The sequence below is a fragment of the Pleurodeles waltl genome, chromosome 4_2, assembly GCF_031143425.1.
Source record: "Pleurodeles waltl isolate 20211129_DDA chromosome 4_2, aPleWal1.hap1.20221129, whole genome shotgun sequence".
In the NCBI taxonomy this organism is placed as follows: Eukaryota; Metazoa; Chordata; class Amphibia; order Caudata; family Salamandridae; genus Pleurodeles; species Pleurodeles waltl.
Genome location: NC_090443.1, coordinates 363648088 through 363675616, shown reverse-complemented (window position 1 = coordinate 363675616; position 27529 = coordinate 363648088). Strand labels below are relative to the sequence as shown.

Genomic DNA, 27529 nt, shown 5'->3' with positions numbered 1-27529 from the left:
GAATAACTTACTGGTGTTAGCTCTGGGTCAAAACGACTCTGTGTGTACTGCTAAAATGTTATGCTTTCGAGTTTTAAACTTTTCTCCATTTTCTATTCCAGAGTTATAGATGTATGTAATGTTTCTACTGTAATGGCTTATTTAACTTTAAAAATAAACTTAAACATAGTAACATTTTCAAGATCAGCTGCCAGTGTGTCCCGCTTGATTACTTTGGCCCATTCAGGGATCTAAACTTCACCCAAAATATTCAATATATATATTGAAATGACTGGCACATTGAGCAGAAAACTTGTCATCCAGGACCACAACAAGGCACACAAAATATAATTATTTAATTTTATCCAAGAATAAGGTATCCTCTCTGTTCTTGACTGAGGTTGAGACCAAATTGTGTTCTTTCAGAAGAGAACTGACAACAAGTCAATACAAACAAGTACTGGCAAAGCCAATAGGTTACACGGTACACAGCAGCTCATCTGCTGTGCATCATGGCTTAAAGTAAAAAAAAAAAGAAACAGTCATATGACGCAGCCATCTTTGTCTGTGTAATAGCTTGTTCTTTTTTTAACTTAACCATATGCAAGTCAGCTCAACTGCTGTGCAACATGCAAATAACACACTGACAAAGCCAATAGATTTCAAATAGGCGAAAACTATGGGCTTTCCTAATGCTTTATTTTGTTTTTAGTCACAAGAGTTTTCACAAGTACAGCGCCAGTGCTGTGAAGGCAAATCCCAATAATGCATGTCCCACTCTATTGTCACTAATACGTATAACACAGTATGCTCCCACCTCCACACTCATGCTGCTCCTAGAGAAAGTCGGTTGTCTTTCACCACACCACATCAGGGTAGGCACTCTAGGCATGACCACAATCTGTGAGACAGGCCTAGGTTATGGTGCACACTTTGGACACAACTAAAAAATTAGCACCAAGGATCCTGATATCTTTGCAGCTGGGCTCTTAGGGCAGGGGTGCACATCCATTAGCATGTGAGGGACTTTTAAATCACAACACATCCCATGATAACCTCAGCTACTATATATTGCACTGGGTTTCTGGGCATGCATCTCAGTGGGATGCAAACCAGCAGGTCCAATCAGTGGATAGTGTCTCAGCTATTCAGGTACGGAGTCCTTGACATTGCCTCATTATTGGATGAGCCATTGGGCATTCAGAATGGAGGGCATGGTGAGTGTATGGCACAGTTTATGGGGGTCATTGAATTTGTCCTATGGGGTGAGGAGTGTCTATGAGGGCTCACTGTAGAAGTAAATGAGATCGGGAGATTCCCATCGACCTTGAGCAAGGTCTATGGGACTGGTAGTAGGTCAGTGGGTGCTGAAGGGATGGAGCATGATAAAATAGATCACATCATGGTCTTACGTACAAGATTGCTGAGTGCACCATTAGGGCAATAGTGGAGCATAACAATGTTGCTCTGGCAGCATAACGATCATACAGGCTCTGCCCTAATCAAACAACACTCGCAGAAGGCTGATTATCTGACGTCACAAGGGCCATTTCACTGGCCAATGTGGAGGGAACCACTGAACTAGAGTGCACCACACCCAGACAGAGCCTCTCTCGGTCCGGAAGTGTTGCCAGGGACAAAGGGTCTTCAACCCATGCTGTGTTCACTGTACAGGAGGCTCGGTGGCTGCACCGCTCACATGCTAATAAAAAAGACAACAATAAAGAATTTAGGAATTACAAGCGGGTGCCAGACAAGCTCTGTGTTTCAATAAAAGAGCGTGCAGCATGCTTACCTGGTTTCTATCTGTGGTGTTCCTAAAAATAGCTGATCAACGTCCTCTCTCCTGCGCCTAAACCCAAAAGCCCATCTTCATCCACTAAGGAAGTGGTGAGTAATGACTGGGTGCCAGAGTGTAATGTTATGGCCCCAGCAGGAGCTGCCAGGGGAAGCAGCATGGTGCAGCTCTTGTCCAATGACCATTACAAATACAGCACTCAATGGTCCGCAGTAAGGGTGCAGCCAATTGATGGGGAAGGAAAGAAAGGAGCACAAGCAAAAGGATAAGGGGTGACAGTTGCCTATGGAAAGAGAATCGGGGTGAAGAGAGAATGATAGAGGCCATAGAAAAACAGAAGAGTCAGGGGAGAAAGCAAGAGTGTCTGATACGAACAGAAGAAAGCACCAAGGGGGGAGAATGTGCAATGTGTACAGGAATAAAAGTGGAAGAAGAGAGGAGGAACAGCAGAAAAAATGCAAGGGGAAGAGAACATGAGATGGTGGAGCAGAAACCAGAAGCAGAGTTCTGAGGAGAAACCTGAGAAATAGGAATGGGAGGGTAGTAATAAGGACAGTGGGAAAATATTTATAGAAGGAAGAGTGGGCGAAAGTGAGAAGAATAGATGACAAGAAATGTTAACAATGGAAGAACCAGAGTAAAAAAAATACTTCCAGAAGCATACAGCCAGTGGAAGGACACTGGCCACTGGAAGCAGTACTTGGTCCAGGCTCCATTGCATGATGACGAAGGCGAGAAATGACCAGTAAGGAAACAAGAGTGCCGTGGAAGCCACATGGAGCAGACAATGGCAAGTAAAGTGATGTGGGAGCCACATGGGAGCCAGCCAATGGTAAGTAAAGGTAAGTAATGCGCAGGTTCTAAACCCCTTTTAAGATTTATTTTTAATACAAGAGATGTCCCCAAGGGCTGTGCAGGCGAAACGTGAAAAAGGCCTACCTTATGCACAGTGTCTTGTAGCACTCCAGGCACACTGCCATGAAGTGTGCATATAATCTCAATTTGTGGCATTAATTCCAGTCCTCACAGATAAAATCTTGAAAATGTCAGTTTTGGTTGCTGTTTCATATTGCTTTGAATATGTAATAAGTGCTAGTTGGTCATGCCTACAAATAGCTTACCAGATGCCAGCTGTTCACAGATAGGGTGAGAAGACTTTTGTCTGTTGGAAATGGGTGTCTTTGTGTTTTGGCCATCCAAAAGACTTCCTTTCAAAGTTTTCATGAATATCAATATATTTCTTTATACTCAAGACTGTCCAATCAGAAAAACGAATGTACTTGCTCACACCCTAACTTAATCTTTGAACCCTGTCAAACTGCTCATGTTCCCAGATTAGACCACTATAATGGAGCTAACGTCTTCTTCACACCTGCAGACTATGCACCGTTTTGTATTTCCACAGGACACTAGCAATCATCCTAGTTTCCAAAGATTTCTCCATGCTTCTCAGACCTCACAACCATTATTTTTGTACTTTTGTGAACACTATAACAGTTCCCGTCTTGAGTCATTTGCTTTCTAAAGCTTTCGTTGTTCTTAATTCAACTAGCATCTGTATTAAAAAGTGAGAGATACGTTCTCCTTGTAAACTGCTGATAAGACATGAACGCCTCCAATGTAGGCAGACATTTTGTACTTGTTCTTATCTTCACAATGTAGTCCTCCATTGTGAGCTGACATTGTTTTTGATTACCAAGGAGAAGAAGTGAGCTGCTGTAGGTCAAGGCCTGCCGGGCCAAAGGAAATGCCAGAAAGACAGACGGGTGCTTTCCTTGCTCCGTACGTGAAAACCAGCCATCAGTGAGTCCTTCCCCTCCACAGAGCCCCCCTCCCAAATGAACATCCTGTAGCACTCTCACGCCCCCACGACCAGGGGTGGGAGAAAGGGAGGGGTGTGCCTCAGGCCTCCCAGGACCAGATGTTAGAGGGGCTGCGCGTGCGGCCCTTGGGAGAGGCAGCAAGCCATCTGGAAGGCGCACTGCGATCCGTGGAATGCTGTGCTGGAAGCAATGAAATGTGAAAGGGCCCGGAGGACGGGATGGAGGACCTGCCCCCGCAAAACCATTAAAATCAATGCTGATAGCCCCGCAGGGTCCTCCCTTTGCGTGCCAATCCCCCTGGATAGCGGAGCATGAGGGACGTGTTGGGTCTAATGCGGTTGGCGCCACGGGATCACGCAGGTCTGGGCTGCCTGGAGGGGGGCCCCGGAGGTGGGCCTGACCAGACAATCAAAGAAGGCTGCAATGACCTCATAAACAGCCCCCCTATAACCCTTGCTTTGGGAACATGCTGACAATTGGGAAAGAATAGAAATACTAATCTGGGGGCTGGCCCCCAAAGCAAAGTAATAGCTCACAACGATAAACCTTCCAGTACGGACTGTGTAACGGAGTGAGATCCTGGCAGAAAGAATAGTCGCCCATCTCAAACTAAAATGCAACAGATTGAAGAAGCCCACTGACCAGCAGCCCCTGAATCTGCTACCCGGACAGTGTGTAACCTGTAAATCCATATTCGGCGAACCGTAGTTGCTGCGGATTGGAGCCGGCCCTACTTCTAGGAATTGGCTTGAGCGCGAGATCGGGGGAGGTGAAAGCGGACACACGGAACAAGCTCCACTACAGTCCGGCAGGGGACACAGGTGCCCCACACTACTGGCATCGCCTGGAGAATGCGAGATCGAGACCATAATCATCATGGGCAAGGATAAGGCAGCATGTTCAGCTACAGCACAAACTCGCATAGAGCAATACGTGGTGGGCCCATCAGTGGAGGGAACGGCCAAGCCCCATCCACGAGTGACCTAGCTATGATACTTCAAGGGATTCAAACATCACGTGAGGCTGTTGAAAATAAAATAGGCGAAGAGAGAATGGACATTGCTCTTCTGCGACAAGACCGCTGCAATGCTACAACTAGGATCACCAAAGCAGAATCACGAATCTTGGAGGTGGAAGACGAAGTAAAAATTCTCAAAACCAAAGTAAAGACCCTTCTGGCCCGCACCTCGGAATTACACTGCCAAGTGGAGGATGCTGAAGATCACTCGCGACATAACAGTATCCGTATCTTCGGGATCCCAGAAAATGTGGGTGTCCAGCAGATGGCAGACTTTCTTGAGCACTGGTTTAAATCTTGTTTGCCAGAATCTTGCATTTCAGCTGGTTTTGTGATACAGCGAGCACATGATACATTTGCAGCAAGACCCCTTCCCGGGGCCCCACCTAGGCCAGTAATAGCCTGGTTCCTTAATTTTAGAGACAGGGTTGCAGACCTGCAGGAAGCCTGGTCTCAATCAGACCTGCACTGTGGTGATGCTAAGGTCCCCCTGTTTCCAAACTATATGAAGGAGATCCAACAACAGCACAGTTTGTACCTAGAAGTCAAGCAGAAACCTCTGGAGATGGGACTTGCATACCGCCGTCTCTTCCCGGCTCACCTCCAAGTCGTACACAAAAACAATACATATGTTTTTGAAATGCCAACTTCGGCGTCGACATAGCTAAAAGTGGAACAGCCACTGCTGAATATCAGGCGTAACCCTCCCTCGTAATGGTATTTGCATGTTCAGTGTAGCTCCGAGGAGAACCCCAAAACCAAGTAGACAGAGGTCACAGAGGCATAAATCGTCCCAACAAGCTAGGTCAACATCAACGAAACTGGGATGCCATGGAGACCTAGGGTGAGGGGTGGCATCGAGAGGAGAGGCGGCAGAGGCAGGGACCCACTCCTCACAATCCAAATCTTCTAAATTACAACATAATACCTCAGATGCAATATGGTAAGACCCTTTAAAATCTTGTCCTGGAATGTTAATGGTCTCTTACAAAAAATGAAGCATACTGCAGTCCTGATCTCTGCACAACGCCTTGGGGCCAAAATCCTGATGCTCCAAAAACTCACTTAATGGGAGAATGCTACCCCTTCCTAGCGAGGCGAGCGTATGATCGAATTTACCATGCTAGATTTACTTGGGGAGCAAGGGGAGTGGCCATCCTGCTATGTCACTCCTTCCCTATGAGGGTAGATACGGTCAATAGAGACAAAGATGGGTACTACATAAGCTTAGCAGGCAGATTGGAGGGCTGCACAATTAACTTAGTGGGTGTTTACACCCCCTCCGGCGGCTCTGAAGATTTGCTTGGGAGAACTACTTAGGACAAGTCTCGATCTACCACAGGGGATGATGTGGATCGGCGATGACTTTAATGCAGTCCCAGATCAAAATGTCAACACATCAGGCCCACACTCACTTCCGAGGCACAGCAGCATGACATATGACAGATTGACTTGTATGGCTGGGGCTAAATGACGTGTGGAGAGCATGGCACCCAGGGACCCAGCTGTTTACCCATATGTGAGCAGCACATCATACACACTCGAGAATAGATCTTATTATGGTACCAACTAGTGACTGTAAAATCATAACTCACATTCAGATACTTCCAAGAGGTATCTCCAACCACGCCACTCTCCTTGTACAGCTGGGAATGGAGGCTGGTGGAGTCCAACCTCTCTGGCGCCTTAATGCCTGGCACCTACAATGCAAAGCATGTACGTATTACCTGCAGGCCGAGCTACAGGCCTACTTTGATATCAATGAATTAATTGTCCCCTCTGCCGGAACCATATGGGCGGCTAGTAAATTGGTGAAGAGGGGTCTGGCTAAAGGATTTGTGCACACCCATGAACGGAAGCGCCAGCTACAAATAATGCAATTGGAGGTCCAAGCCTTGTGGCTTGAAACCAAATGAACAACACACGCCAGAGAGACAGACTCGCACAGACTGGCATTGCTATGGGAGGAAATACACAACCAGTCCAAGGAGATGGCCAAACAACTGCTTTGCGCTTCCAATTCCAGAACATATGGTTCGGGGGATAAAACCGGAAAGCTGCTCTACTGGCTGGCATCCCAACACCAGCTATCTAGAATTAACCCAGAGATTCAGGACCTAAAGGGGACCAAGATATCAGGAGGTGGTAGGGGCCTCTGCTTACTAATATTGGACACTCTATAAAGCATCCCCAGTAGTGGACCCTGCCTATTCGGCCCAGTTCCTGACAGAGGTTTCAATCGCTACATTAGCTCCCTCTGAAAGGGAGGGCCTGGATGAGCCCATCTCCATCACTGAGGCACAATTGGCGATTTCTGCCTTAGCCAAAGGGAAAATGCCGGGGCCTGACAGTTTCCTGGCAGGATACTATCAAATTCTGAGAGCTCCTAGCGCCGAGGCTTTTAGCCCTCTACAAGGAAGTGGACAACCCCAAAGCTGGACATGGCAACTATAGTGGTAATCCACAAGATCCAGCCTCCTTCCCAAACATTCACAGAGTATTGCCCTATTTCACTTATAAATGGGGAATTTAAAATCTTTGCTACAATACTGGCAACACGCCTTAAGCAAGTATTATCCACTCTCATACACCAAGATAAATGTGGATTTATGCCAAACCATGGTACGTGCCACTGCATCCGTAGGCTTCATATAGCCCTGGCCCAACGTCATTGATTGCCTGGTGACTTAGCACTATTCTTTGTTGATTTTGAAAAGGCGTTCAATACAGTAGACTGGAGATACTTACACTTGGTGTTGCAGCAAACCAGTATATGGCCACACAAATCTGCAGATTAATACAAGCGCTGTATGTACGCCCGATGCCCGAGTGTTGGTCGACGGCGCTCTATCCCAGGACGTCCCTATTCAGCACAGGACTCATCAGGGTTGTCCCCACTACTATTTGCTCTAGTTATGGAACCTCTGGAGATACTGATTAGAAACGACCCTTTGTTTAAGGGATGTGGATGGAGCAGCAAACATGAAGATCAAATAGCTCTCCATGCAGACGACATCCTCCTCTACTTGGCTAACCCGGCTGACAGTGGCCCAAGCAGCCTCCAGCTACTAAGATGCTTTGAAGAAGCCTATGGACTGTGGGTGAACCTACAAAAGTCAATATTAGTCCCATTGTCGCCATCGCGATCTTGCTTTCACTGGTAAGACACATTGCCCATTAGGCAGCTAAGCTTTAAATATTTGGGAATCTGGATGTCCCCCCTACCAGAGCTGGCCTGGTCCCTAAACTTGAAACTGCTCACATAACAGGCAATGACAGATATGGCAAAATGGCGTACACTTCTCCTGAATGTACTAGGCTGTACATCCCTTTTCTAAATGATGGTGCTTCCAAGGTTTTTGTATATTTTTCAAAACATATCATTTCCACTGTCATGCTCATGGTTCCAAACTCTCGATGCCACCATCACAGAGTTCCTTTGGTGAGGAAGAAAACATTGTATAGCACTGCAAAACTGTCAAAGAAACATTGTATGACAGGGACCTGGGCATGACTAATCTCTACCTACACTATGTGGCAACCTAATTAATGCCCATCAATGATTGGTTCACTGGGGAAATGGTCGGACCCAGCATACAAACTATAACTCAGCACGCTGACCTTTTCTTGAATCGTGGACATCCTTTATGGATCACCGATTTCCCAGGAACTGGCCTCCAGGACGAGTATGATGTTTTTGGCATGGAGGGCAGCCTTACGACACATGCAATGGACAGCTGTCCCGACCCAGCACACTTCCTTGTGGAGAGGCACCTGGCTACGAGAATCCGCAGCCCTGCAGGGATTCACCAGATGGGACCAACTGGGAATATCACAGTTGGGAGGCGTCTGGTGGAACACACATATGTGTTCCTTTCAAGACCTCCAAGCAGACTACTGCCTCTCACACAAACAATTTTATATATACCTCCAGCTTTGCCACGCTGTACAGACTCACATTACTAATGCTAATCCATTGCCAGAATACAGTCCACTAGAGGCTAAATTATTGATGGGGGCGATGAGGAAAAGGGGAGTGTCCCAATTATATAGAAATGTTGATTAATAACACCCCGGGCGACCTGCATCATCTTACAATGAAATGGGAACAATGGGTGGGTCCACTAGAAGAGGAAGATTGGCATGATACACTGATGGCTCCAGGGACCGGCACCATGTCATCACAACTCGGGCTCATACAGAGGTACAACTTATATGGGGTATATTTCTCTTCTGACAGACTTCACAGAGCTGGGATTCTCCCAAACCCTGCCTGCATCAAATGCAACACTACCCCTGCACATTTCTACCACATTATATGGGAATGCCTGACTATGCAACATTACTGGGTTGCATTACTGCAAGAACTTACCGATATTATGGAGTGGGAGGTCCCACTATCCCCGAAGATGGCACTCCTGGGGGTCATGGAGGGAACTGGAGGCACAAGAATGGAGCGTGCGTTCCCGAGTACGTCCATTTTAGGGGCTAAAAGAGATTTTGCAAAGGAATAGAAACTGGCCATGCCTCTGTCCCTTGGACAATGGCGAAAGGGGGTGGACTGATGTGCGCTTCAGGAGAAGCCAGTCTACAAAGCAAGGGGCTGCCCACGCAGATATGCCAAGGTCTGGGGGAAATGGCTGGGCAACATGCTATAAGGCTCATTGAGAGAACCAAACTGTCACCACTCCTAAGTACCAATAGTTCTGGTGAAATGAGACTGTTAGAATATTATTGTGGAACAACCAGATGTCAATTTTAAAAGCTTTTATGAATCAGGTGTGCCATGCTTACCTTTGTATTTCAGGTTTTAGAACTAATAAAAATTGTTTATCAAAAAAAATCTCACTTTTAATAAATATGTTACTAAAACATGATGTGGTAGCACACTGTCATTTACAGTGAGCACATTTTCCATTGAAATGAACACACATTTCCTGCTGACATGCAAACTGTATTACGTACAAACTATATTGGTTGCAACTTAGGTTTCTGCTGATATTTCCCATTTGCATATCACCAAGTAAAGTGTCCTGATTTTTTTATTCCTAATAAAATCTTTTCCATAACACTTCTAAATGACAAAAAATGATTTTTCCAAATTGTTGATATGCTTTTAAATATGTGTACTGTCCATTTATAATCTACTCAAATGTTGAGTTTCAGAAAACAAATACAGACCTACAGCTTTTTGTTTCACAATGATTGTCAGACAGTTCCCTTTACAAAATCCTCTGACTTTGCAGTCAAAGAAAGAAATGTAAACTCCAGTCTCCAAGATAAAATAAGCAGGAATTTGTAAGAAGAAAAAAGCTGACATTTGACCTCTGTCTTTGAACGCCCTTCAAATGTGACGTTTACAGCATCTTTATTGCTCACTCACATTCTGAATGAATAGGACACCTATCCCTTGCCAGTATAGTCAGTAGGCCCTATATATAGCCTGATTATGCACCTGCTATCATAACAGCTTCCTATGGATGTTCAAGACGAGCATGCTACTGTCCTTTAATGTAAACATATGGGATTAAGTTTACGTATATTAGTCTGTGATACAGTAGTCTAAGGAGATATCAATTTATCAAAATTAGGTTTTTAAAAAAAACATAGTTGACTAAAATACAATAAAAACCCAGGTTTTTGACCATTAAAGAGGAGAGGTCTTTGCCCAAGAGGTTAATACCAAGGTCACACTGATTTGCCAATTCTCGATCCAGATTTTGCTCTCAACTGGAGAGATACCTCAGAAGATCTATCTACAGAAACAAGGAGCTGTCATGCCAGGGCTTATGTTCTTTTCTTGGCTGAAGCACAAGTCTGTTCTTCCATAGCAAAGCTCTGATTACAAACAGACAGAATTGCTGTTTCCAAAGGTATGCTGTGTAATCACTTACAAATGCTCGATTCACAGGAATAAGATATATTATGTTTTGGCCTACTAAATGAATGTAGGGTTTATAAGTAGCTTTAGGGTATAGGAAGCCACGTTTTCAACTGCAATTTTACTCTCATTCTGTGTCATTAGCATGCATTTTATCTGTACAAGATTAAGACTTTTAAAATAACATTTAAAAATACAAGTCCCGACTTTGAGTGTGTTGTCTTCATAATGAATTGTTTTGATTACCACTGTGTCCCGGAACTTTTTTAACTGGACTTCTGGTAAGAAACCTGAAAGCACTGCCTGCGCCAAAAATAGCTTGGTGGATTTTGGTTAGTACTGCAGTCCACTGGGGTTCTCTAACTTAACGGGTGCACTAAACTGAGTCCTTACACCTTAGGTTTGAGATCCCACTTCTACAGGCTTGGAGGAAAGCTCCAGAATTTTTATCAGCACCTACACCATATTTTTATTTAGGGCCACATCAAGCTACAAATCATTTCATGATGGTATATTGTGTCATACAAAATTAAAAACAACGTAAAACAATATGCCTACACAATTAAAGAAACATGCAAGCTAGTGTTTAATTTCCTTAGTTGCAGAACTTATCAAAATGAGACCTGATTGCTGATTTAGCCCAGCAGGGAACAGGTCAGTATCTAACAAAAAAGCTACTGGAAAATAAGCAAATACATAATGTGCACATGGAAGCTGCAAGAAAGACTTCACAGAGCTGAGCACCTTGGAGCACCTCTCCAACACTAGATATTATCTACAATGTCTCAAGCTGTGCTTCTGTCTAGAACCTGGACTCTCTTCTGAACCCTGTTGGGGTAATAATCCCAGTATCTTCTGAACAAAAAAATCCCAGTTTCTTTTGAACAAAAATATCCTAGTATAGTCCACTATGAGGAAAACAGCACACAGTATGTACCAAGAAGTTACAAGTAAGGTTTTAAATAGCTCAGCATCTCGCATATGCTTCAACTATAAAAAGCTGACAGGCTAAGTGAGAGAAAGGCCACAGTCTAAATGTTACGTCTGACTGAACTCTCACACTGCCCATACTGAAAGACCCCCAAAGGCAAACAGGTTTCACTAAGGGTATTCTTGGTTCACCGTTGGTAGATTAGCTTAAATGCAAAGGTACTCAACCAAACAGAATTTTTTAAAGCAAAAGATCAACATTTATTGTGGAAACATGTAAAACAAACAGAGAAAAACGATAAAGAGTGTAAATCTATTGGGAAGAGGAGGATGGGGGAATGTCATAAGCAAGCTTACTGGCAGACCCATGAAATCACACACGGAATGAAGAAATCAGTCTGTTCCAGGTGTAAATGTTACATATGCAGTTAGAAAGAAATATGAAACAAGAAAATATCAAGCAAGACCAAACTGGGGTCTGGATTTAAGGACTGTTACAGGGTACTGAACATGCGACGTGTGAGTCCTTGATGAAAGTTTGTATTCTGGGTGAAAAGCTCAGAACAGAACTCAGATGCAATGAAAGGTGGACTCATGACTTCACAGAGCTATTTGGATCTGGTGGTCCTCCTTAGTCGAATCTAATAAATTCTGACCTTTTCAGGATTTTAGAGGAATCGAACAGGACAAAGTCCAAGGCAATATCTGGCAAGGTCTTCACCAAGTCAAGAAGGCTCTGCAGGAAGCCTCATTGAACTCGGTTTGTAAACTATGAGAAATACTCACAAATATACAGATTCTGTCCACCACAAAGGTGGTATACCCTGAAAAGGAAGGGAGTCTGGGCATAATCCAAGCTGACTGTCTCAGAAATTCCCAATACTGGCCCCAGTAGCCTCTGTTCACTTAAATTAAGCTGTTAGGAGAGTTCTCACGAAATACGTCTACAATACCCTACAGTGTATGCAGTTTATCATGATTCTTTCAAATGTGCCATAGGCCTCCTCTGTTGTAGAACCTTCCAGCTCCTAGCCGTGTTCCACAACAGATTTATATATTGGTAATATATTCCTCTATTAGAACATTTAAAGGTTGGTAGCTCCATTGGAGACAATGGAGTGCTGCGGGCTTTTACTGGCCGGTAAAAGCCCGCAGCGCCAACATTCCAATGTTCGCTTTGTTCACAGCAACAGCTGTGAACAAAGCCTCACGGAGCCCGAGGGGATTTAAATCCCCTCGGGCTCCGTGAACATTTTTTTTTTTTTAATAGAACATTCTGCCCTGTGTGGCAGAATGTTCTAATAGCCTTAGAACCCGCCGTAGCGGGCTCTACCGGCTATTAAAGTCCCTCTCCCTTGTTAAATGCCCTCGCCTTCGGCTCGGGCATTTAACGCGGGGAGCGGGCCTTTAATAGCCGGTAGAGCCCGCTACGGCGGGTTCTAAGGGTATAGTAAACGACCTTCCCATGTCAAGCTCACAGGCTTCTTAACAAGTGGCAATCTCCTTTCCTCAGAGGATACAGGCCACTTTGTCTCAAGGGTAACTAGGGAAAATGTCCTGCAGTTCTGAGTGGAATTCCTTAGAAAAAGTTTCAAGTCATACATCGAAATAACCTTTGAATATTTCCTCTCCCAACTTTGTCTACAGCAAGCAGGGACTTCTTCCTCTCTACCCGTCAAAAAGTGATCCAATCAGTAGTTTGTATTATGTAGATATAGCTTGTCGTAAACCCAGCCCTAACCTAGTTCCCATAGTCTGAGATATCCTGTGACACTTGCTTTCAAGAAATAAAAAGTATTGTTGAGAAGTTCTGGGATACTTCAAAATGCCTAAGTTCATATATAAATTATTCTACAGGTAGCAGGAGATCTCCAAGAGGAATAGTTGATGGCATACAATGAATACATTCCTGACAGAGTGAGCAGGCCACTGCTTTTTGGCTCTGCTCCTTATCTTCTCTTGTTATCTCGGCTTCCATTTGAAATCTGGGAGATAGCCATAGTGGAGCCGCAAACATAAGCTATTGAGAGTTCTCGTCTACCCAGGACAGATAATTGGTCTCATTGATTCAGCCTGCTTGCAAGAAAAATATTAGGTTTCATCTCCCATACTAATTAAAATCTTCCTATATGCGCATTCAAACAAGTATATTATTTTGGTATCATTTGTTACTACTAACGTCTATCTGTAAATTTTTAAGTTGCATTACACTTTTCACTTACAGGAAGTCTGCTATAGCACTGGTGCTACCTGTCAATATTGCATTTAGGTCACTAGGAGATAGCCCCTGAATGTGGTGTTAATCGTCCTTAATCTTCAGTCTCCTAGCATTGCACAACTGGACAGAATATTCTGTATTTCTACATTTGCTTTAAAATGTGCAAATAAGGGATGTATTCCATTTCCCAGAGTGTCAGCTTGTATCCTGGCCCCTTCTCAGGTTAACCCTGCAGTGGCAGGAGCTACACTGAAAGAGAAGGGGCATGGCATTTATACAGACTGTACTGCCTGCGGTCTGTTAATCTGGAATCATGCCACACTGAAGGCACAACGGTCAAAACTAAGGGCTCCAAAATATAAAGAAACTAGGCAAACACATGGGATAAGAGAAATTTCTCATCGCCTCAACCTTATAGCATTGGACAAAAAACACAGCCTGAAATAGTCTGCTACAATTATTTTAAATGTGCTTTCATCTGCTATGTTTCTAGTTTGGTAGGCAGACCTAAAATAAAACACTGAATAATTGTGGAAATACTCGAGCAATCACTGTCAGTAAAACAATGAGCCCTTCAATGGATTGAAAGGGCTTCCTCGGACGTTCAGTTATCTTCCTTCTAATGTGTTGCAAGTGAATACCATTGTAAAAGTAGAAACAACCAGGCCATACATTGACGAGAATCAATAAATAAATGAAAATTGGTTTCAAGAGAATTTTAAGCACAAGAATACTGAACATCTGATTGGCACTAGCCTCTGGGGGCAGAAAATAAGAGCAGGATCCGGGCATGAGCAGAAGCTAAACAGAAGTGTTGCAATCAACTATTAGAATGGGACGTGGTTGGAAAAGGATGAATATTGTGAGGAAGAGAGTTAAGAGAGTTCTATTGCTTGGCTAGCATCCTTCTGAGTGAGGTATTCTTCAAGGCACAAACTGTCAGCTGCTCTTTGGCTTCAGATCCGAGAGTGCAAACAGGAAAGATGAAGCTTTAAAGAAAATAACTCAGTAAGTTTAACCACAGGCAGTCTATAAGGTGTCCAGTGTTGCTGAGTCCTTTTACACCACAAACTTGTCTAGCTACGAAGTTTCAAATCCTTTGCATATCTACAGGTTATAATGCAGGGAGGTCCAAAAAAGAGCATTAGCATAATCTCATTAGGAAGAGATCAACGCATTCATCAGTGTGCAACCATGGTATAACATAAAAAAAGGACTTGGGCAGTCGTCGCGATCCTGTTTTGAAACAGGGCTCCTAAATTTCTGACTGCTTCCTAAGCTGGAGTGAACCTTCTAAATTTCGACTGCCAAATGTAAGAGTACCAAAAAAGTTTGCCTCACCCACAGTGAAAAATTCTCTCTTGTTGATGGCCAGTTTGAAGAAATTCTCAGTCTTTCATATCTGTATGGCAATTAGACAGTCCCTAAAATCAAAGGTCGTGGTTGAGGAGTATTGATCCACATGAAAGAGGACTTGGACCTCATGAGCACATTATTAAACTCAAAATACAAAAGAATGAATGATAAGCTATAAAGGTTGTAAATAGATGGTGAACAAGATTGGTGAAAGAGCCACGTCCAGTTGGACGTTGCAAGTAAGAGAAAAGAACTGGAATGGAAAGGGATGAAGCTAAAGACAATTGAGAAAGTTCTGTGAGGAAACATCAGTGCCAGTGAAGGTTGGTGCAACCAATGACAGTGGGGGCAAGATGATTTATAAAAGTAATATGATTACCAGCATGGAATACTGGGGTTGGATCTAAAAGCACTAAATATCAATCAATCAATCATAGCATTTGTAAAGCGCACTACTCGCCTGTGAGGGTCTCAAGGCACAAATGTACAGCATCCTAAATCCTGGATAAATCACTGGTTGTCTAATGCAATCACCAGACCCGGTTTTGTAACTATCAATTCTGAAGTAGGTATATTGGTCATCTAAGGAATGGGTGATTGCAAAGAAGTTAGTCAGCCATATGGGACCCCCAGTGTGCAAAATTAGCCAAACCTAGCAGAAAAGAAAATGCCTCTTACTAAGCAGATCACGTAAATGCTAATGAGTTGTTTTGCCTAAAGGAACAATGGGTGCCTTCTTCATGGCAGTGGCTCTGACCCAGACCTAAAAGAGGAATGAAGAATCGCTGTAAATGTGAAGATTGTGCCAGAGCCAGAATTGTGAAAGTAAAAATGTCACAGCAATTATCACGTTGTGAAGATACCTCACTTTCAGGTATTGGGGCAACGCAGTGACCAAAAGAGAGCTCAGAAGGACTGGAACAGCCCACTTGTCTGAACATGAAGAAGATGTTAAAAAATGTCAGAAGAAGAGTAATCATATTCCATGATTCTAGCAAACTTACTGTCTTCATGGAACTGCATTGTGGTCTGAGAAGGATGTTAACTATCCCAGAACATTCTCTCAGCAAGTCAGCAAGCACCTGGCAATGTTTGTTCATTATGAGAGTCAGGTTTTCCCTTAGATCTAGTCTGCTTATCATGCTGAAGACATTTTTGTAAGCTTATTCTATTATCTCAGGTAAAGAACGAGTATATGAGTGTTCAGGTTGCCACGTGCAAAGCCCTCTTACTTGATTGCAGGTATGAACCAAGTACTTGTGGCTTTGTTCGCTTTAATAGGATAGGTTTATCAAAAGCAGCCGTCAGTTCGGACTTTAGAAGGTTGACAGCAAAGTCAAGGTGCAGGGGAGCAACTGAGAGAGAAGCAGTTGTGGTTCCTGGAACGATATCCACAGTTACTACCCTATTAAGATTCTTCTAGTAGTGACTCAAACAGGTATGAAGGTAGCTGAATGAAAAGGCCTTGGATAGAAGCTCTGTCCTTTCCATGTTGCTATCTTTTTATATGCTATGCACATAAAGTACAGAATAACACACAACAGGTGTTAGATATAATGAAGCAACGCTCCTTCAGATTTAGCTAACCAACAGCATTTGTTCTCATAGTCCTTTTGGTATATTTATATGCCAAATGGGGGAACTGACAGAGGTCGCTGTTTGGGACTTGGTTTTTAGGAGCGGATGTTTACAGTGGTCTCAAAGCAGTCCAGGCACAGCGAATACGATCCTGCTGTAGCCCCTAATTTCCCCATGATTGATAACACAGCTCACAGCTTACTTAACAGCATCGAATCTGAAACTTGCATTATGTGCTTGAGTTAACATCAAACCCATTTTTATCTCTAAGACAAAGGAAGATGAACAGGAAACTTGAACTACAAATGCATCTACCTTATTGAATGGTGGAATTTAAAGAACATTGGGCACTTTTGGGAGGGATGCATTATCAGTAAGTGCAATATATCACTGCCAACTAGACATTAAAATACACACAAGCATAAAGCCAGCTGATTTATCCAATCAGTTTATGGAACGATTGTTGCTACTCAGCTCTAATGAAGAGATGCCAGAGGGAACTCAAAGGAGTCCCATTTTTTAAGATCTGGTTGACAGCACAGATATTCAAGACCTATTGCTTATAATACACATAAAGTGGGCTTTGGGTAACATTAGCTTTTTTGGAAGAGCCACCCTTAGCCTTTGGATTCGACCAGTCCATCACATTGCATCAGCACAGAGAAATCTCTCTTTCTGACATCATGAGATTGGCATTTGGTGTATCACCCCCCCCCCCCCATGGGAAAAGCGTGCACTGCAATGCACAAGGGACTATTTTTCATCCAAAAGTAAACTTTACTAATGCAAATGCTTACTTCAAATGCCAAGAAACCAAATACCACGAGTACAACACTAAGACCACCACCAATACAAATCATCTATTACTGATACCTCCACCACAATACCAATACCAATACCACTACTAATATTAACACTACCATTGCCAACAATACCACCACCAGTACAACGAAGACCACCACCAAAATCACAACCACCGTACTAATACATTTTCCAGTAGCACACACTAGTGCCACCACCATCTTATACCACAAACAGCACCATCAATACCACCTTCAACGCCAGCAACAATAACATCAGCAATACCAAAAACCTCCAACGAAGGGAATACCAAGACCACAATACCACCCACAGCACGAAAAAAACAATACCATTATCGACAGCACCATACCTCTTCCGATACCGCCTCTTCCAATTCCACCAATATTCCCAAAACTAATTAATCCCACCGCCAACACCACAACCAAACTTCAATGAAGCTAACAGGTCTGACTTTAAGGTTGTGCCTCATGCAAACATGTCTGCGTGCCTATTTGTCACAATAATTCTAGACCTCCTGGCTTTACCAATGTTTATTGTAAACTCTTTCCAAAACCATACTACACTACAGTACCACTTACTCTGAATGTCTGGATACAGGATCATATAGAGTAGCCCCCAGCGTAAGGTGGTAGAAGTGGTCTCTGTACCAGCGCCAAATAGGTCACCAGCGGTAATGATAAGGTTATCCAGAGAGAAGGTGTCGCTGGGGTTGTCCTTAGTCTGGAAGAGAAGAATAAGGACATGTGTTAATGACTGTATTGATACTACAGATCCTACTCCCAATGGTGTCAAAAATAATCCAGGTGACTCATTGCTAGCCTGACAATGTGAAAGTCACTATGGATCTATGCTTGTAAAATAAATAAAGATGAAGAATAGCAGTGTCAGCGATGATTTTAGACCTGCATTTCGGATAATGGAGAAGATTAATCGCTAGTCTCCAATTTTGTTGAGGGACTTTCCATCTTGGCTTCCGAGGTTTCCTCTGTCTTGCAGAGTTTTAATCTGGCCTATAGTATAAAGATGAATGTCAGTAAGTAGTCACCGACAGTTCCATGATAAAGTGTGTACACAGTCTGTAGCCCTGGTAGTTCCATACAAGTGAAGGTGTGAAAGCTGAATTAATTACTAATAGATTTGCATTGATTAATAGCTAAGAATTTACATGAATCATGCTAACATAGTGAATTCAAGTGTTTTGGAAAATGTGCCCACTGGAGTGGCCAACATAACATGTACAACATTAATAAAGAACTAATATTAATAGATTAAGTAATGTGCACATGTAGAATAAAATGTATTAGTGGATCATACTAATGTACTAATGCTATGTATTTGCTTAAATATATTAGGCATTGAGTAATTAAGAGATTTTGGGCCTAGTCGACAGAGCCTCATGTTAAGCTTCATGGCATAACTAAATGTTTGCACATTTTTTAGTAAAGGCAGAAAATTAACACTTATTCATTGTTCAGGCAGTGCTGACCAAATAGATTTGTAACCTTGCAATGATAAACAAGTTGATGTCTTAAATTTTCTTGTGAGAACTGTTTGTTTAAATGTAGTGTACTACATATGGATACAAATGTTACCTTGATGCGTGAGAAGCAAATGTTCTCAGCCCTTAACAAAGGCTTCACTGACCTGGCTGGCTATGATTGCAATTAAGAAGTTATGCTACAAAGCTGGTGGTGGGAACGGGACAAGAGGAGCCAATCAATGACGTGTGAAAGACTGTCTTGTTATATCATAGATTTAGAAATTAACTTTTATTGGTTCTGCTGTGAACACACAATATTCTGACCAATAGCAACGTGAGAAAATACTTAATGCGTTTTAGTTTATCCCAACTACACTCAACAGAAACGCGTTATTCTATGCTAGCTCAGTCTTGTTCCAGTCCCATTGAAGGAGCAGAGAAATTTCTGATGTCTTCCTTACTTTAGCTTATAGCTTAATTGTGTTTTATGCTATTGATGCTATTTCTTAGTTTGATGCCCTTTCTAAGTTGGTTAAGTTAATTTAGAGCCTAGCCGTGGCCCAATCAATCCATTTTCGCTGTTCTTTATTGAAGCTGACCACACGGATTTCCAACTGATAAAGAAATCACAGCTTGCTGATCCATTTAAGAAAGATATAACAAAATGCTATTGTTTCTGCTATAGATTTTTATTCTTTTCCAACCGCTATTTTGTTAGAGCCCTAGTTAGATGTTTTCCAAATTAACTTTTGACTAAAATCACTTTTGCATGAAGCCCAAACTTGCGATTCAAATTGGAAGGTTAGTTAATTTGCCATGAGATAACAAATGTTATTAACAAAGCATTGATTTTGTTCATCTGTCAAATCTAGATGTATGTCATCTCGCTTTTTCAGTTATTGTTATTGTTATTGTTAATTTGTACGGTAACTGTTGAATGTTTCATGATTAATGCTTTGGTTAAATTGAGAATCTTCTGCCACTTTGGTCAGCCTGTGTTGTTTGTATATGCATCCCATTTGGGTTTGAGATTAATTTACGTGATGTTAGCATTGTTAATCTAGGGAATTAAACTTTCTAACTTTATTAAAAGGTGTGGTTATTCATGGCCTCATGGGTCATGGTGCATGACGATTACTGACTCAAAGTTCTGATGTTTGATTTGTTGAACATGTTACATTGTTGCAGAGTTAGAATATGAGTAAAGATTGTGTACATGGTGGAATAACTCTAAGCATAGTCAAAAGGTCCATCAAACCTCTAATGCGATCCCTTATAAATAATTTACCATAGATCAAATAAAGCCAGGTGTGCTCACAAAGGTTGCTAATTAAAACCCCTCTTATCACTGAGTAGAAATGGAAGAGGGCAGTGAAATATATAAGCAGAGGGAAACAGTGGTGTGGGAGAGAGGATGTATGAAAAAGTAATTTAAATACCACACTGATATAACAGCTGGAGTGTAGGGAAATGAGAGGGATGAGACAGACATGTAAATACCACATGGGAACACAATACAGGATGGGCGAAGCATTTATATACTTCACTGGTATAAATACAGTAGAGGGACATGGAAAACAGCAGAAGTATATGGTACAAAAATGAGAAGAGTGATGTCAGAAACATATAAAGAGCTCAATTACATAAGTATATTGGAACAGGGAGGTGGGGGGTTATTAGAAGGCAATTAAATATCCCAAGAAATTAAATACAGAGTTAGAATGACTTTGTGCTAGGAGGGACACTTAAATACGTCAGAGGTATAAACACAGTAGCAGTTGTGTGGCTCTAGGGAAAAGAGTCAAGAGATGGAAAAGATGATGAAACCATTCAAGTAAAAATGGCAGGAAGGAACAATGGAGGCCTAAGGGCCACAATACAGCAGAAGGGTATTCACGCAAATTCAAAATCGAGCGCCAATGGTCTTTGTGCCAATTTCATGTCAAATGTTATTTGCACCCAAACTATAATATTTTCTACGCAAATTCCTCTAGATATTACCGGGAAAATTGTATGTAGGCAAATCAGGTCAGAAGTGGCAAAATGCAATCTCTTGTTTCTTCCCTTTCCGATATTTAATACTCAAAATGGTAGGCACAATAAGCTCAGGGTTAAAATCAATACATGTGGTAAGTATATTTATCTCATGTGGTGTTTTTACCCACAAAAATGGAGGGACTGTTAATGAGTCCTAATTAGGGAAAGACCACACTACAGCAGATGGGGAAAGCAGGAGCATCAAAGGTAACTTAATGTGGGTTTAGCACCACAAATCTTGGATCGCATTCCCACTTCTAGTACACCACTCTTATGTTAGTACATGTCCATGCATGCAATTCATACTTTATGTTACAACAATACCATTTATTGTAAAAATTGCAAATATCACTCCCTGTGACATCTGTGTGAAACTGAATTTCGGTCAGTCAATCGATACTATTTGTGTCAAGTAGTCTGGAGATCTGCAATGTCTAGGTTGGAACTAGAGGTGTGTGTAATTTTGTAAATATGTTTAAATAAAATTCATGAAATTGCAATCAAAAATTTACAATTTATATAACATTTGCAACACTTTCCAACCTTGAAATTTGTGGGGACCTCTTTGTCCAGCAAGGAATAGTTAATTATATACCAGGTATATGAGCATTTTTAGACATTTGTCACCCCATATCTTTGGATTCTGATGTTACATTACCTTCTCCATTTCAACAAGGAAGGCATCAATGAAATCCCTCGTCGTCGCGGGATCAAATGTCTTCTGGTGCTCCTTGATAATTTCTTTCATAAAACAGTAGATATCTTCCTGCGGTTGGAACACTTTCCGCATCAGAAAAGGGACGTGCACCAACACAGGGAACAGGTTCATCACCTGTGGGGCACAATGTGGAGGAAAACATGAGGTTGGGTCTTTTAAAAGAAAGGGCTCCATGTATTTGACTCAAACAGTGACAGTCAATGATTAGGTGGTGTACAAGTATAAACATATGCAGCTCCTTAAATCAGAAGAGCAGTTTATCTATTGTTGAAGACAAAAAGCTATTCTTGGAATGAATGAATTAATCTCAGTCATTAGTTATTACTCTGGGCTGCCTTTCAATATTGTTATGTTCGGTGTGCCTATCTATATGCTGTCATTCTTGGCCCAGCCACTAAAAGTGGCTGGTCACTCGAACTGCTCTGCTGGGAAGGCTCTTCAAACCCAACATTTCTGGTTAAAATCATTCACCAGTGCTACAGCCATGTTAGCCAGGCACCAAGTTTTATAAACGTATGACCAACCACATGAACAAGGTACTAATCACTGCACTATTTCCAAAGCAGCAGGAATTCTGCAGTAGCCTACTGGTTAATCTCCCTCTCTCTTCATCGTCCCCATTCGATAAAGAGCAAAACTGGACACACAAGCCTTCCACAACCACCAAAGAAATAACCTCACATTGTCCAACCATCACTGGGTCATACTACTATCAGCCAAAAACAGAGGTATGTACAAACTATTAATACTGGTATTTAAGACAATCAGTGACACCTCCGCACACACACTGTTTTTCCAAAGTCTAACTCCGTAGATGCAATCTTGGCCCGTCAAAGTTTCCTGGTTATTCCTAAACCTCCAAGTAATGCCTCAAGGTCTTGATCATTAAACTTACGGCGGCATCTCCACCAGACATCACACACAAAAGATGTTGCTATATGATTTTAAAACAGCACTTGAAATTCACCTCTTCACATTTGAACAACAAAATGGCTAATACTGTCTTCACCAGGTTGACGCTCATTTAACTGTGCTCTTTACACAACTTCATTAGTACATTGTTTTGTTTTCATTATTTATCATATCAACAAATCTCAAAATATGTAAACACCCAGTCTACTGCAAAACAGAACTTTAGATCCTTCTACTGCTTACCATCTTCCTTCAATCCCAAGATCGTGACTCGGTAGTCACTCATTTCAACCTTTTTTTTTCTTTTTTTTAAATCTTCACTCATTTCATTCTTGGTTGCTAATCATTTGAATTATCCATCCTTTCAGCTGTGTCTGTTGGATGAACATTTTACAGTTTGGTAATACTCTCAGGTCATGGCTCTTTTCCTTCATCCATCTTTCAGAAGCGTTTTCATCTGGGTCCTTTGCACTCCTCAGCACCATGGCATTGTCTTTGGGCAAAAGTATGCTTACAATCTGGATAACAATCTGTTATTGATATCTCCCCTTATTTCTGTGCTATGTTACTCATATTACTACATTTATAAATAAATAAACCAGTATCTCAGAAGGTACTTCCACTTTCCCCTGTCAGTACCACTGTCATGTACATTCATTAAGAAATATTCTGCCCCTGAATGGCACTAGGAACCTACACTTCGATGGCCTCTGATGCCAGCACTGTAATGTACACAAGCCTCAGTTCAACTTGTATTTGAATCTGCTTCATGCCACATTCTAGAATGGTGGTAATTTCTAGTATTCATTAGACACAAAGGCCCTCATTCTGACCCTGGCGGTCGGCGGAGAGACGGCGGTCGGACCGCGAACAGACCGGCGGTATTAAAAATGGCATTCTGACCGCGGCGGTCCCCGCCGCGACCGACCGCTACTTCTCCACTCCGACCGCCACGGCGGTCATGACCGCGGGGCTGGAGTTTGCGCACTCCGGCCCGGCGGTCGTCCCAAGACCGCCAAGGGTATTATGACCCTGCCTACCGCCGCGGTTTCTTGCGGGCGGGAACCGCCGTGCAAACCATGGCGGTAAGCACTATCGGGGCCAGGGAATTCCTTCCCTGGCACTGATAGGGGTCTCCCCCACCCCCCACTACCCACCCGAGTCCTCCCCCCACACCCTCCACCCCCCTGCCACCCCCCAGAGGTGGTACGAACCCCCTCCCCACCCCCACCCCGACATGCACATACATGTACCCCGACATGCACACACCCCCAACATGCACATATACACACCCCCTACACACACATACACAACGGGGACACATACCCGCACACATACATGCCGACATGCGCACCTGCCGAACAGCACACATTACCCATAGACACAGCAGCACCCCCCGCCCGCATACACGCACTCACACACCCCCTCTACACACTCACACGCACACCCCCATGCACGCCCACATCACACAACACCCCCCCACCCCCTCCCCTCACGGACGATCAACTTACCTTGTGCGTTGGTCCTCCGGGAGGCGACGGGAGCCATAGGGACGTGACCGCCAACAGAAGACCGCCAACAGAAGACCGCCACACGGAAATGTGGGTCGTAATTCTGTGGGCGGTGTTCTGCTGGCGTGGCGGTGGAGGTTGACCAGTCTCCACTTTCCCGCCGACCGCCAGTGTGGCTGCTGGCGGTTTTCCGGCGGAACGCTCCCAGCGGTCAGAATGCGCACAGCGGCACACCGCCGCGGTCGGTGGTCTTCACCGCGGCGGTAACTCAGCGGTCTTGCGAAAAGACCGCCAAGGTCAGAATGAGGGCCAAAGTCTGATGATGACCTTGTGTGAATCTTCTCACATTCTTCAGTACTGTTCATGGAAACTGGAGGAGCAAATGTCTGAAATCAACCCAACACACACTGCAGCAGCACAACTACAATAAGAATAGTGTAGGTAAGATTCCCACAGACTTTGAAGCAAGGCACAAAGAGTCAGAATACACTAATATCCATCTTCTTTTGTGGTGCCAGAACCATCACCACACTGATATATGAAGACCCCATGGATAACTGCTTCCATGACCCCTCACTAAACCCATATCTACTTGAATTCCATGCCTTTCCCACACAATGCTCCACACGAACCAGCACTTCCATTTGGAGAACTGATGTTTCCACCTAGCGTAGTTAGTACATTACCCGTTTGCCAGTGGTCCATTAGGGTAATGTGAACATAAGGCAGACAAGGGAAACGACTTTTGAGCATTTTTCTCACATTCCTAAGTAGTTGTAGATGGTTATAACAGTAACAAAGGATGGCTTGATGGTGTCTCAGACACGATTGACAGTGAAAAGTGTAAATATGGGGGGGAGAATGGGAATTAAAAAGGAAACCTTGTATGTGGGATTAGATTCTGGCAAGATCACTGCTGTTTTTGCGCTGTCAAGTATTCCTGGTGATTTCGGACTCCATTATCCTCTTTTGGATTGGTTAGAACTTAAAAAATTATGCCTTTCATTTACTTTCTTTACAAAAACTTCCCTTGTTATTTCCCTAATGCTTCTAAGCTATTTTTACATCCCAACCTTTCTGTTGGAGACTGTTTGCAGCTTTGTCCTGACAGGGGATGAATGCCGCATCTGGAATTTGTCTTGCAAACCTTTCAAAGTGGAAACTTCTTTTTTAGATTTAAAACAGTTTTAGTGAAATGACATGAGATTCTAATCCATTACACTGCCATTCTTATATAGAAACGTTTAACATCAGATATCATCTTAAAAACACCACCTAATCCTAACCATATAAACTGAAAAAAACAAATGATATACGTAAAAAATGGAGCACAAAATAAAAACAAATAAAGATAAACAAATTAATTGAAGAAGTGCGGTTGTGCAAGAGGGCTGCTAATCATTATGATTTCCGGGGAACAACAGGGCCAGGCTGGCCATTCCACAACTCTAACATTTTCCCGGTGGGCTGCCAGGTATAGGTCAGCTGTTTTTAGAGCTGGTTGGGCTGCGATGACCCACCCATTAAAGCCCCTATGGCCTGATTCTTCTTTCAGTCTTCTACAGGTGGGCTTATTTGCAAGATTTTGCCAGGATTGATTTTGAGTTCTAGTCCAGCCCTGTGAATTACAAGTGACTTCTCAATGTCAATGTACCAATAAACAAATTACATTGTTACAAAGAGTATAATATTCACTTACAAAGGTCCCAGCACAGGAAGAGCACATCATGATTTTTTTAAATTAAAACATAGACACTTCCTACTCTAATATTCTTTTAGAAGCTTCCATGTCTCTTTTTACCTAATTGTCTCCTCGGCCAGCTTATCCCCATGGTTCTTCCAATGAAATATTATACAATATACAATATTAGGTGACAATCATGTTAATTATTTAACAAGATTTGAAATCTCACTACCATTCCCCATGTCGTACGTCAATCTACAGTTAAAAGGTACACAAATACCCTTGACAAAAGCAAGCAAGTTTGAACACTGTTGATTACCTGGGAAAAAGCTTTCTAAATGAAAAGCTAGAATTTATTCAAAAATTATTCAGACAATATTTATTAGAGAAAAAGTCCTATAGAAGGCAGCTTGTAAAATTGTTGGATCATAACATATTTGCTGATACCATTTTATAATTCTGACAAACCCCATATAGTTCCATGCTAAGTGCATAGGACTCACCAAACATTTAATCTAGGCCAAGTGCATTCCCTCTCCTAAGTTTCTAAGTGGTCTATAACACCTCATGTGTTTTCACCACATCTCCCAAAAGTGGCATGGCTATTAGGAGTTTGGTTGGCATGGCGTTTTTTTAAAAGCTGTTATCTAGATCATCCACTAAATGTTTTATAACTGAAGTTTACACATGACTGCAATAATATACAAATATGTAAATATTATGTGTCTAAAATCATTACCCTCTTGGGCAACCTGTCCCCCAACCCTTAGGTAAGAATAGAATGCACTTGATAATGTCCTCTATTCACTTTCAAATCGAGACTGATCGTGTATTTGTACACCCTAGTATAAAAAAATCTGTTTCGTCTGTATGCAATGATTTTGTTATATTTTATTAATTTCTCATAAAATACCTTTTTACTAATAAAAAATAATTTCATAAACATACAAGTACACTCTATAAATTCCCTCATTCATGTCAAACCATTTCTTTACGCATAGTGTACATAATAAAACATATTCATATAAAAAGGCTTTTTATGACAATACAGAAAACTTGATCAAAAAACATAAAAACTGTCAAGAGCTTATCAAAACATATATAAACACTGTCTATGTGGTGTTTCAGCAGTATTCCTGGTCATAAGCTTTGCCTTCTTCAGAACAACAACATTTTCTGAACAACCTTTAATACAGAAATTGGCTTACTTGTACAGTAGAGGAATGTATTTGTCCTTTTCAACCATCCATTTTGATTTCTACAGGGGCATCCTGCCATAATAGGGCCCACACCCTGCTTCGTTATTCAATTTATTCTTCAACAATATATTACTGAACTCCAATTATCTAATGCTTTTCCAAGATGAAGCCTGATGCCCCTGTCCACATTGAGCCACTATAGGTCTCTCTTTACATCATAACCCTTTATTCATCATGTGTGGATTCCTTTCCTCTTTATATTTCATCTGTCTGAGGTCTCTCAAGTATGGTAGCTACGTGACCACAAGCTTTTGAAAGCAACCAAAGGAGTATCCCACAGAATCCTAAACGTACAGTGAGTGGAAACAGGTTTAGGGAATGATCTTCTAATTGAAATGAATCATCTGAATGAAGATCTACTGACAATCCCACTCTGGAATAATATGAAATCCCTGGTCGAACTTCAGCAATAAAGAAAGAACTGAACAACATCACAAAAACAGTATTATTGTGGGCAAAGTAAAAATATGAGCAAAGCTATATGGAACACAGAAGAGTTTATAACTGTTTGCAAAGAACTCATCA

At 42.4% G+C, this 27529-nt stretch overlaps 1 protein-coding gene across 1 annotated transcript in view; it reads right to left on the bottom strand.

Moving 5' to 3' along the window:
* LOC138292718 (cytochrome P450 2D15-like) overlaps window positions 1–27529 on the bottom strand; it is a 206552-nt gene that overhangs the window by 62882 nt on the left and 116141 nt on the right. Inside the window, exons 5-6 of the mRNA XM_069231449.1 lie at window positions 21579–21752; window positions 17982–18123 (exon numbers count right to left, since the gene is read on the bottom strand). Of these exons, the coding sequence (XP_069087550.1) occupies window positions 17982–18123; window positions 21579–21752 (316 nt within the window). The remainder of the gene's footprint in view (window positions 1–17981; window positions 18124–21578; window positions 21753–27529) is intronic.